Source organism: Orcinus orca, chromosome 17, assembly GCF_937001465.1.
Source record: "Orcinus orca chromosome 17, mOrcOrc1.1, whole genome shotgun sequence".
Lineage (NCBI taxonomy): Eukaryota > Metazoa > Chordata > Mammalia > Artiodactyla > Delphinidae > Orcinus > Orcinus orca.
This window is the reverse complement of record NC_064575.1, coordinates 12,326,647-12,339,112: the sequence shown is the minus strand read 5'-3', so window position 1 is coordinate 12,339,112 and position 12,466 is coordinate 12,326,647. Positions and strand designations below refer to the sequence as shown.

General features: G+C 37.2%; 1 protein-coding gene across 1 annotated transcript in view; it reads right to left on the bottom strand.

The window, feature by feature from the left end:
• The window catches only part of MCMDC2 (minichromosome maintenance domain containing 2), a 47,666-nt gene that overhangs the window by 29,016 nt on the left and 6,184 nt on the right, over positions 1-12,466 (bottom strand). The window contains exons 3-9 of the mRNA XM_049700438.1: positions 9,124-9,316; positions 8,906-9,036; positions 8,769-8,828; positions 6,287-6,482; positions 5,554-5,676; positions 5,329-5,433; positions 937-1,062 (exon numbers count right to left, since the gene is read on the bottom strand). Coding sequence (XP_049556395.1) covers positions 937-1,062; positions 5,329-5,433; positions 5,554-5,676; positions 6,287-6,482; positions 8,769-8,828; positions 8,906-9,036; positions 9,124-9,217 — 835 coding nt within the window. The 5' untranslated portion in view covers positions 9,218-9,316. The remainder of the gene's footprint in view (positions 1-936; positions 1,063-5,328; positions 5,434-5,553; positions 5,677-6,286; positions 6,483-8,768; positions 8,829-8,905; positions 9,037-9,123; positions 9,317-12,466) is intronic.

Here is a 12,466-nt window from a genome sequence, read left to right as displayed (position 1 = left end):
CCTCTGTTATTGCAGATGGTTATCTAGGGAATAGAAAAAAAAATCTAACTTCATTATTTAAGATTTAAATAGCCTGTCCTATATTTAGATATTTGTGTGCCAAGTTAAGAGTAGGTCTGCTCTCCGCTTTTGTTTACTTAATTCTTAATTAGGTTGCAAGGAAATTATCAGTAATAAGGGTGATATTTTGGGGACCAACTGCCTTTCTCTTTTGTCTTATTTCTCGATTGGTTCAAAACTCAGCTCAGGAAAAGGATGCCATTTTATTCGGCTCTTTTTCTCAGACCACAACAGTTACTTAGTTAGAAAACAAAGGGCTGGATAGAAAAACCTTTAAACTAATCTCTAACTCTTGGCATCTTAAAACATTTTTCTTGTTGGTAATTATTTAAAAAAAAGAAAAAATCTACGGGCTTCCCTGGTGGTGCAGTGGTTGAGAGTCCGTCTGTCGATGCAGGGGACACAGGTTCGTGCCCTGGTCCGGGGAGATCCCACATGCCGTGGAGCGGCTGGGCCCGTGAGCCATGGCTGCTGAGCCTGCGCGTCTGGAGCCTGTGCTCCGCAACGGGAGAGGCCACAGCAGGGAGAGGCCACAGCAGTGAGAAGCCTGCGTACCACCAAAAAAAAAAAAAAAAAAAAAAATCTAAATAAGCTTTAGCCAAAAGAAAGGAGTCCTTCCTGTGGGCAAGGTTTCACATTATCTTGCTTTATTTCCTTTGCAGCATTTATTATCTAAAATTGTCTTATTAATTAGTTTACAGATTTATTGACTGTCTACCATATGATTTAAGAGTAGGAACCCTGACTGTCCTCATCACAACTGTATCCCTAGTGCTTTGAAGAGTGTCCAGCACATAGGCAACCAATACTTATTTCCTGAACAAATGGATTTAAATTTAAATATTTGTTAATATATGATACTAACATTTTTCTTACCTTTTGGATTGAAAAAAGTGATACTATTTGCCTCTATACAGAGAGCAGTTTGTGATGTTTTTACACAGGTTGGAATTCCAATAATCTTATACTCATTTCCTATATTCATTTCATTCACTAATTCATCTAAAATTGTCAAACACAAAAGAAAATAACTATTTACTAAACGAAACTTTTACATGATCATATGGTTCAAAGATCTAAAACCAGTAACAATTCAGTAATTCAATTAGTTGCTAAGTATTTACTTTTGTTTAGTATAATATGTATATTGAGTGGCATTAATATCAATACTGTCAAAGTGACTATACTAACCAAGGCAATCTACAGATTCCATGCAATCCCTATAAAATTACCAGTGGCATTTTTCACAGAACTAGAACAAAAAATCTTAAAATTTGTATGGAGACACAGAAGACCCCAAATAGCCAAAGCAATCTTGAGAAATAAAAACAGAGCTGGGGGAATCAGGCTTCCTGACTTCAGACTATACTACAAAGCTCTAGTCATCAAAACAGTATGGTACTGGCACAAAAATAGAAATATAGATCAATGGAACAGGATAGAAAGCCCAGAAATAAACCCATGCACCTATGGTCACTTAATATATGACAAAGGAGATAAGACTATACAATGGAGGAAAGACAGTCTCTTCAGTAAATGATGCTGGAAAAACTGGACAGCTACATATACATAAATGAAATTAGAACATTCTTTAACACCATACACAAAAATAAACTCAGAACGGATTAAAGACCTAAATGTGAGACTGGACACTATAAAACTCTTAGAGGAGAACACAGGCAGAACACTCTCTGGCATAAATCACAGCAATATCTTTTTCGATCCATCTCCCAGAGTAATGGAAATAAAAACAAAAATAAACAAATGGGACCTAATTAAACTCAAAAGCTTTTGCACAGCAAAAGAAACCATAAACAAAATGAAAAGACAACCCACAGAATGGGAGAAAATATTTGCAAATGATGTGACTGACAAGGGATTAGCCTCCAAAATTTACAAACAGCTCATGCAGCTTAATATCATCAAAACAAACAACCCAATCAAAAAATGTTCAGAAGACCTAAATAGACATTTCTTCAAAGAAGACATACAGATGGCCAAGAAGCACATGAAAAGATGTTCAACATTGCTAATTATTAGAGAAATGCAAATCAAAACTACAATGAGATACCACCTCACACCAGTCTGAATGCCTATCATCAAAAAACTCCACAAACAACAAATGCTGGAGAGGGTGTGGAGAGAACGGACCCCTCCTACACTGCTGGTGAGAATGTAAATTGATACAACCACTATGGAGAACAGTATGGAGGTTCCCTAAAAAACTAATAATAGGACTACCACAATCCCACTCCTGGGCATATATCTGGAGAGAAACATGGTCCGAAAGGATGCATGCACTCCAATGTTCATTGCAGCACTGTTTACAACAGCCAAGACACAGAAGCAACCTAAATGTCCATCGACAGAGGAATGGATAAAGAAGATGTGGTACATATATACAATGGAATATTACTCAGCCATTAAAAAGAGTGAAATAATGCCATTTGCAGCAACATGGATGGATCTGGAGATTGTCATACTGAATGAAGTAAGTCTGACAGAGAAAGGGAACTATCATATGATATTGCTTATATGTGGAATCTAAAAAGAAATGATACTAATGAATTTATTTACAAAACAGAAACAGACTCACAGACTTAGAGAACGAACTTATGGCTACCAGGGGGGACATGGGGGGAGAAGGGATAGTTAGGGAGTGTGGGATTGACATGTACACACTGCTGTATTTAAAATGGATAACCAACAAGGACCTACTGTATAACACAGGGAACTCTGCTTAATACTATGTAACAACCTAAATGGGAAAAGAATTTGAAAAAGAATAGATACATGTGTATGTATAGCAGAATCACTTTGCTGTACACCTGCAACTATCACAACATTGTTAATCAACTATACTCCAATATAAAATTAAAAATTAAAAACAAATAAAACCAGCAACAATTTAGTAGTTCAGTTAGTTGCTAAGTAGTTACTTTTGTTTAGTATACTATGCATATTGAGTGGCATTAATAATATAAATTGAGAAAATTTTGTTGCTGATAAATTTTGATACTTATAGGTGATGAATTAACTTCAAGAAGCATGTGACATAGCAACTAGATAGTCTCCTATAATAGTCAAAAGGCAAAATAAGATCATTGTGTTTAAAATGAAACATCTTTCCATTAAATGACAAGAGATGTTAATAAAAATGACCTTATAAGTAATAATTTTATTTGGGAAGAAAATCATTTTAAAAAGTATTATTCACAGTCTATAATATAGGCAAGTCACTTTTATACACATTATCTAATTGTAAACTATAAGACAGATATTGTTATCCCCACTTTATATATGAAGAAACTGAGAGGTTAAGTGATTTGCACCAGGCTAAGTAGTTAAGTAGCAGAACTGAAATTCCCATCTGGGTCTGCCCATGTCTAAAGTCTACCCAGCACAGGGAACTCTACTTAATGCACTGTGGTGACCTAAGTGGGAAGGAAATCCAAAAAAGAGGGGATACATGTATATGTATAGCTGATTCATTTTGCTGTACAGTAGAAACTAACACTACATTGTAAAGCAACTATGCGCCAACAAAAATTAATTAAAAAAAAAAGAAAAACAAATACCGTCAATGAAAATGTATCCATTTGTAATACAAATAAACTCTTTTGAATCAAAATAAATAAATAAATAAAGTCTACCCAAAAGACAATTTACTAGGTTCCTCTCTTACCTCTACAGACTGAGCAAAGCTTTTGCACAAGTTCAAAATTTATTCTAAAAAACATACACTAAAAATCTTGAGCCTCCATTATACAGTTAGAATTTGGATGGTTGTAAAACTATGAAAGAAAGGCTTACAAGGAGGAGCAAGGATTAACTTCCCTCTGTGATCAAACACTGATCTCCATTTCTTTCCTCCCCTCTGTTTCTCTCTCTCTGTCTCTTTTAGAGCCGGAGAGCATATTGATATACCCTGTAGAACTAGATGGGAAGAATCAGCCCCAAGATTTGAGAAAATAAAAACCCCAAACCAAATAAACAAACATTCCCCCTGTCCCACCCCCCAAAAAACCCATGAAGGATACAGTATGAATTACAAGGAGAAAATTAAAGCAAATCATTTTTCAACTGTTCCTTGGAATCGTGGATGTGTCCTGAAGTCAAGAAAGGGTCAAGAGGAAGGCTAGGAGGCTGGGAAGTCTGGGTATCTCTGCTGAAAACCCCCAAAGGCCTGCTTTTATTAATTTAACTTTTAAAAATGTATTTGGGTTCTATCAAGAGTTTATTAGAAGAAAGGGTTTTCTACTAAAATATAAGTTGGATAGTCACTTAAATTTCTATATTGTAATGTATGGTTTGTATATAATAGAATTAAGTAGTTAAAATCATAGACTTTGAAGCTAGAATGCCTGAGTTTGAATCATGGCTGTGCCATGTACTAGCTGTGTAACCTTGGAAAAGTTACTTAACTTCTCTGTGTGTCCATTTCTACATTGTAAAATGGAGATAACAATAGAACCTACTTGAAAGAGTTGCTGTGACTAAATGAGTTAATATATGTAAAAGTGCCTGGCACATAGTGATTGATATTAAAAATTACCTATTATCATCTGGGCTTACATGCCTGCCTTGTCCTTGCCAGGCCATGGTGAAAAGACTTCTTGTTTGAGTCTCTGCTTTCTAACCCTTGAGTTTCCTACACATGGTTGACATTCAAGATCTCTCTTTACGAAAAGTTTAATTCTTCCAATTTTAGCCCAAGAAAAGAGACTGAACCCCATCCTCATTTTCACAGTTCTGGCTTCTCAACTATGACTCACTCTTCCATGGGTGATTGATACTGATAATGATTTCCTCCTTTATGGCAGAATCTGTCTACTCACAGGTCTTTACCCATGCAGTTCTCAACAGTTAATCATATGTCAATGCTCATTCATTGATTTAACAAACACTTATTGAGTTTTTACTATGTGCAGTAAAAAACCCAAGTCCCTACCCTCCTGAAGCTTATAGTTTAAAACAATAACTCCAATATTTATATAAGACATACACATACAATAATGGGAGATTATTACTGTAAATAATTGTGACCCTGAGACTTAGCATAGTGCTTGAGACATAGCAGGTGCTAATATCTTAAGTGAATGTTGTATGACTGAATGAATAATTGCTACATTAGCTAAATATGACTCTTTAAAATACTCAAGAAAGAGAAGACCTATTATTTTCAAGCTTTTGAAGTACCATTTATAATATATAAGCATAAACAAGTCAATTATATAGTTTATATATTTTAGTGCAAATAGAACTTACCTCTGAGGAAGACTGTGAGAGATTGAAACCTAAATGGCTGGTTGTTAGAATATCCTTGAAAAGCACGAAGTGCCTTTGTGGTAATTATTTCAACTATCTGTTTATCTTAAGGCAAAGAGTAAAAAAGAATCAGTTATTAGAATATATATTCAATTTAATTTCCACATTAAAATATCAGACATTATTTTAAAAATTGTAATTGTAAAACATAAATGCATTTTTTACCACCAAGTACTCTAAATTTTCTGTCTTCTTGAAGTGAAGATGAACATAGATTACACAAAAAGTCATTTCTTATTGTTGCAGACTCTGTAGCACCAGGTACATGCACTCTTATATACTGAAATCCTGAAAGAAAACAGTTAAGCTAAATTTGCCTTCAGATTTAGCTTTCCATTTTCAATCCTTTAAAATGAATCTAATTCAACATACAATTAAATCAGTTTTGCATGTGGGTTCATAGCAGTTCAATTAACATTTATTGCATGGCTATTTCTTGCCAGGCACTGGTGATATGGATACTTAAGCACACAATTTCAATAGGTGGCAATAAGAAACAGATAATTTCAATATGCAGTATTCATATACAAAGTGTTCAGAGAGAAGAGAGGAGAGGCATCCAACCCAATAAGAGGTGGGGATGAATGGAAAAGATGTCCTGGAAGTTAAGCCAAAGGGTTGAGAGAGGACATTACATGGAGAGGGAACAGCATGAACAGTCATGAAACAGCGTGTGAGAAAAACAAGTACTTCAGCAACACAAGAGCATCTGTTAAATTATAGGGGAGAGGTGTGGAAGAAAGAACGAATTTCAAGATTATGCAAAGCAGACTTGTAAACATTAGGAGACACCTAATTTTACTCCATTCTTTCTATGCTGTGAATGTTTTTTAACTAATTGTAAACATGATTTAAGATTAAACAATAAATTGCTTTGATCTTACATTTTAATATTTACCTTTTGAAAGAGGGCATGCTTCATCTGAACAAAGAAATCTTGCACCTTGTGTATACTTGGTTACAGTTGTCATTGCAATCACAATTCCTTGCATCATATAAAATCTTTGAGATGTATAATCAAGCGGAAACTCACAAAGATCAAGACTATAACTTGGCAGAGGAGGTAAATGTGTTAACTTCAGCAGTATATTAATCTAATAAGAACACAAAAATAGTATTAATAAAAATTGCAGATCCACTTGGACTTACATTACAATATAGTAAGTATATTTGTAGGTTAAATCAAACAGATAATTTGTTAGTAGTATTAGGAAACAATCTTTTGAGCATTAACAGAAAAGTGATTTAAATATAAAATTAAAGATGCAAAATCCTTATAATCTGATATTTTAATTGAAAATATTATGAACTCATTTTTCTTTAAAAATACACATTTCTCGCTATATTCACTGGAAAGACTTATTTATAAAACAATGACAACTCAATAGCAACAAACACTTCTAGTGCCCAGATCTCTAAATATAATTTCTCATGAAAAGGAACCAGAGCTCCTTAGGGGAAATGGCTGATTCCATGGGGCAGAAAATACACCAGATGGACCTCCTTGTACATCTCCTTGTGATAGAAACCAGGGGGGCTTAAAAACTAATGAAATGTGTCAAAAGGACATAAGAACAAACTTTAAGGAGCTCCCAATGACCAAAGTTAGAAAATATAGACATCAAAAAGAATGACAAAGATTCATTGAAACCTATCAGATATATTTAAAAATTCATGTAATTCCTCATAATTTTTTGTTTTGTTTTGTTTTGTTTTCTTTTTGCGTTACGTGGGCCTCTCACTGCTGTGGCCTCTCCCGTTGCGGAGCACAGGCTCCGGACGCGCAGGCCCAGCGGCCATGGCTCACGGGCCCAGCCGCTCCGCGGCATGTGGGGTCTTTCCGGACCAGGGCACGAACGCGTATCCCCTGCATCGGCAGGCGGACTCCCAACCACTGCGCCACCAGGGAAGCCCCTCATAATTTAAAAAAGGAAAAACAAACAAAAAATATTGGTCATCATTGGAGGCTGTTATATTTCAACTCATCACTATGAAAATTTATAGATGGAAAGAATCAAACATTCCTTCTACTTTTCCTGTACAAATTGTATTGCAGGGTAACCAAACAGTTGATGAGAGGAAAAACCTCTCTTACAGGATAGTTTCAGCCAGTAAATATAGAAAGTTTGCTAAAATTAGGAAAATCACAATTTTGAAACTCCTAATGAAATAATGGAATCTAGGCAGTGACTATCAATAGCTGCGAAAACCATTAGGTGACAGTTGATGGGAGACTGTATATTGGAGGAATCAGACTGACATCATCTGCACCCACTGCTCAACTGTGGCATTGCTAAAAGTGGGATAACAAATAGGACAGTTCTCCTAATGTAGGGCAGTATGAAACACATGACACTATGATATATTCTCATCAAAATGAGTTGAATTTGAATCTAAGCAAGTCTTTAGAGACAACTTTTTTTCCACAAATTTGGTGTCTAGGGGTATAAGTTAAATACTACAAGAACATAATCAGACAAGTCCAGATGAGACATTTTACAGGACAATTAACTAGCTTCTTCAAAAATTCAATGGCATAAAAAAGGAGGGGGAGGAAATGGCTCTAGATTAAAAGAGACTTAGGGAGATGTAAGAACCAGTTATAATGTGTGTACCTTGTTTTAGTCCTGACTTGAACACATCAATTGTGAGACAGTCTTGAGACCCCGACTGGGTAAATTTCAATATGGACTGGATATTAGATGATACCAAGGAATTATTATTTTTTTTGTAAATGGTAATAATGGCATTGTGGTTATATAACAAAAATGTCCACAATTTTTAGAGGTTGATACATACTGAAGTATGTAGGGGTGAAATACAGAATGTATTTTAAAGATTTGCTTTAAAACATTTCAGAAAAAAAGTGACGATGCCAGTATGGCAAAATATTGCAAACGATTAAATCTGCGTGATAGATATATGGAGGTTCACTGTATTATTCTCTTTATTTGGGGGTATGTTTGAAATGTTTTATTATAAAAATGTTTAATGGGCTTCCCTGGTGGCGCAGTGGTTGAGAGTCCGCCTGCCGATGCAGGGGACACAGGTTCGTGCCCCGGTCTGGGAAGATCCCACATGCCACGGAGCGGCTGGGCCCGTGAGCCATGGCCGCTGAGCCTGCGTGTCCGGAGCCTGTGCTCCGCAACGGGAGAGGCCACAACAGTGAGAGGCCCGCATACCGCAAAAAAAAAAAAAAAAAAAATGTTTAATGTTATAAGTGATAAAACAGGAAGTAAAGATGCATATGTAAGATAATTTATTAAACTTTGAAAATATGTTTAAACAAAAAATATATATGAATATAAAAATATTTATTTACAAGGTATCTTGAAAGTATTGTGCCTTAGTTTTCTTTGTTAAATTTAACTAAAACTTACTTGAGCTTCAGTCTGTAATTGTTCAATTAATGAGAGAGTCTTAACAGCAATAAAACAGACCTGTGATTTCAAACAAAAAATCAAAGAAGTTAGCAAAAATTCCAAGTGGCATAAAATTATCTCTTTCTTTAACTTACTGATTGAAAAACTTGAGCAGCTTTTAAAGGCTGGTGTAAAATATGATTTCCAAGTTCAGCATCCAACTCAATAATATCAGAGGGATTTATTAAAATACTGAATCGATAGACAGCATAACTTTGTTTTGAATCTGTAAAAATACACAAGTATAAAAATGAGGACAGTTATACGTAGGACTTTAAAGTTTCTAAAATAAAGTCAACTTTGCTGAACATACCACTGTAGGATTTGCAATTGTCTATGAACTTTTGGAGGCCTCCACTTCTGTCAAGATAGATAAGGGCTGCCTCTTTCATTTTTAGATTTGACATTTTCTCCTAGTTAATGATTCTTCTCTTTTACTGAATGATTAAACCACAGCTGCTGGTGAAGACTACAGAGAGTGAAATTCATAGAAAAGACAGGAACACCTAGAAATAAAATAAAAGTTACATTTAAGGATCTATAATAAAACTGTTTAAACTATTAAATGTAAAATTGAGGGTGAAATAAAATGAGGTAAAATTTCCAACTTAAAAAATTCCTGGGAGTTCCCTAGTGTCCTAGTGGTTACGATTCCGGGCTTTCACTGCCATGGCCTGGGTTCAATCCCTGGTCCGGGAACTGAGATCTGGTAAGCCGTGCGGTGCACACACAAAAAAATCCTACTCAAAGAGAAACAAAACTGGTTTCTCTTGCCAAATGATATTTTTATCAACACTAGGTTATGAGCCTCTCCATAAGATTTCAAATTTAAGAACAGGAGCCTCAAATGTCTCTCTACAGAGTAGGTATACCAAAAATGCTTGTTGAAACTAATATTGGATAATGAGGTCCCCTTGCAGGCATTGTTTAAAAAAATGAAAGTGGTAAAAGCTGTTTCACAAATTCAGTATAAGTAACAAAGTATAGTTAGCCTAAGAAGTCTGAAAACCTGGATCTAGATCCAGCATTTGCTAGTTGCTATGGGTAAATCACCCAACCTCTCTTGGTTCATCTGTAGGAAATTAAGGGGTTGTATTAGATGATAAGGCCTCTTCTGGCTTTAAATTTTCTATCAGTGACCAACATAAAACACTAAACCATAGTAATGAGAGTGGAATACGTAAAATTCATTTAAAGACAGCAAACACCAATTGGAAACAATATATGCCAAACATTGTATTAGGGTCTAGGGATAAAATGAATAAAATTGAATCCTGCCTTCAATGGCTGCCAATTTAGAGGAGTCAGAAATAATGACTATCACATGTATTCATTATCAAGTATTTATTGGGCATTTACTATTTATTGGGTATCAGACTGTCCTAGGCACTGGGGATACAAAGGTCAGTAAAATATAGTCCCTACTGTTCAGAGAGTGCAGTGAGGGAAAATAGATATGTAAAAAATTATAATTCTGTACAATTTACATGCTATTAAAGAAATATTAATGTACTAGAGAGCACAGAAGGAACAACATACACGAAATAGCTCACAAAATTTGGGGTCATCCTCGTGTAGGGGTCATATTTTCTATTGTTTTAGGACATTTTGATTTAATACAGTGGGGACATAGACATGAAGTGATAAATTCTACTTTAAAGGTGACATTTGATAGGTAAGATGTCACTAATTGAAGGAGAGGTGAAGAGAGGAAGAGAAAGTTTTCCAAGGAGAGAGGTAATCCCCCTTCCCCTAATTTTCAGACCCACACTGTTGAATCCATACCCCTGCTCCTTGGAGTTCAGGTCACTTTCCCAAGAAAAGTAATCGAGACTGTCCTTCTCCCTGTTATATGGCGGGGGGTGGGGAGGGGTGGAGGGACGCACGGGGGGAGGGAGCGGGGAGAGAAACTTCGGAGTTTATTTCTCTGTGGCCCTAAGTTCAACCATCTTAAAGTGTGTGCTGTGTTCAGAACGTTCCATCTGTGCTTCATGAGAACATAAGGTTTCCGGGGCCGAATGAAGGGAGGCTGCTAAAAAGGAAATGGCTGGGTGGAGCTCAACCAGATTGAAAATTTTTGAAGTCCACGATGATTATACAGACAAAGGGAAACCATCAAAGTTTTTAACAGGTGAGTAATATGGTCAGATTTTTATTTTGTAAATCAGTACTTGCCGCCAGTGCGGAAAGTGGGTTTGAATAGAGGAAGAAGTGTCAATAATCAGTTTCTAAGTATTGAAAATAGTCCTGGGAGATGGATGGCCCAATCTAGGGCATTAGGGGTGACATGGAATGGAGGGGCTGGATTCCGGACATTTTTTTTTTAAAGATTTCACCCTGGACATGGTATCCGGTCTGTGAGGGTGGGTGGATGATGCCGCTCTAATGGAAATATGGAAGCCAGGAGAAGACGAGGGAAATAATAAGGTAAAGCTCCTTTGAAATATGCTGACTCTGACGGGCTCCTGGGACATCCAGATAGAAGCACTGGGGCGACATAAACCAGGGCCTGGCGTTCAGGAACTTAAAAAAGGCTAGAGAGAACGCTGCTCTGGGCATCACCTGGGTAAAGCGGGCGTCGTCCTGGGAGGGGATGCATTTCCAAGGTATGGGAAAGTGGAGGAAAAGACATGGACGCCTTTGGAAAAGCACCCAATAAGCGAACCGGGATAAAATTCTACAGGTCTTCCCACAGCCTAAAGAACCCAAGTGTTGGTTCCCTTGAAACAGACGCGGGGGCGTGTCTTCTCTGAGGGCCGCGGCAGCAGGAAACCACCTCACAACCAAAGTGGATGGAAAGCGAATCCGGCCTCACACCCTGGGCTCCAGGGCCTGTCCCACCCTCAGAAGCAACCTCCAGCACTGCGGACCCCAGCCCATCAGTGTCTGACCACCCCCCCCCGCCCCCCGACTCTCGCACCCACCGAGCTTCGCCCGTCGCGCGCCACCTCGAGCCCGAGCCCGGGAACCAGCAGGCCCACGCGCGCATGCGCGCACCTCCCGGCCGTTGGCTGCGTGGAGCCTTCCGGGACCGCCCCTTCCGGTCACCAAGGCAACTACCCTGACATGCCCTCCACCCTCTTTATTAATAGAGTCGCTCGTGCTTCCTCCCTGCAGGGCAAAGGATAGAAAGAAAGATAGAGACCCTCGGTTTTCGTTGTTATCGCAGGCCAAGGGTGTCCCTGTTTGTTTAAAAAAAACTTACTAAAAACTCTCCTGGTGGGAATGCAAAACGGTGGAGACAGTTTGGAAAACTTTCCCTGATAAAGAACCACAGAGTTCTTTATATGACCCAACAATTGCACGTCACATATTACATATTATACATAGATAATATGAGAGGGAATATAGAACATATGTTGACACAAGTACTTATATGTGAATTTTTAGAGTATTGATGTTTATAGTATTATAATAGCCAAAAAGTGGAAACAACTGATAAATAGGTAAATAAAATGTGGTATATCCATACAACGTAATGTTATTTGGCCATAAAAAGGAATGAGGTCCTAATAATGTGCTACAACATGGATGACCCTTGGAAATACTATGTAAAGCAAAAGATTTAGCTAGATAGGAAAGGCCAAATATTGTATGATTCCGCTTATGTGCAATGTCCCAAATAGACAAATCTGAGAGAGAGAAAATAAATTAGT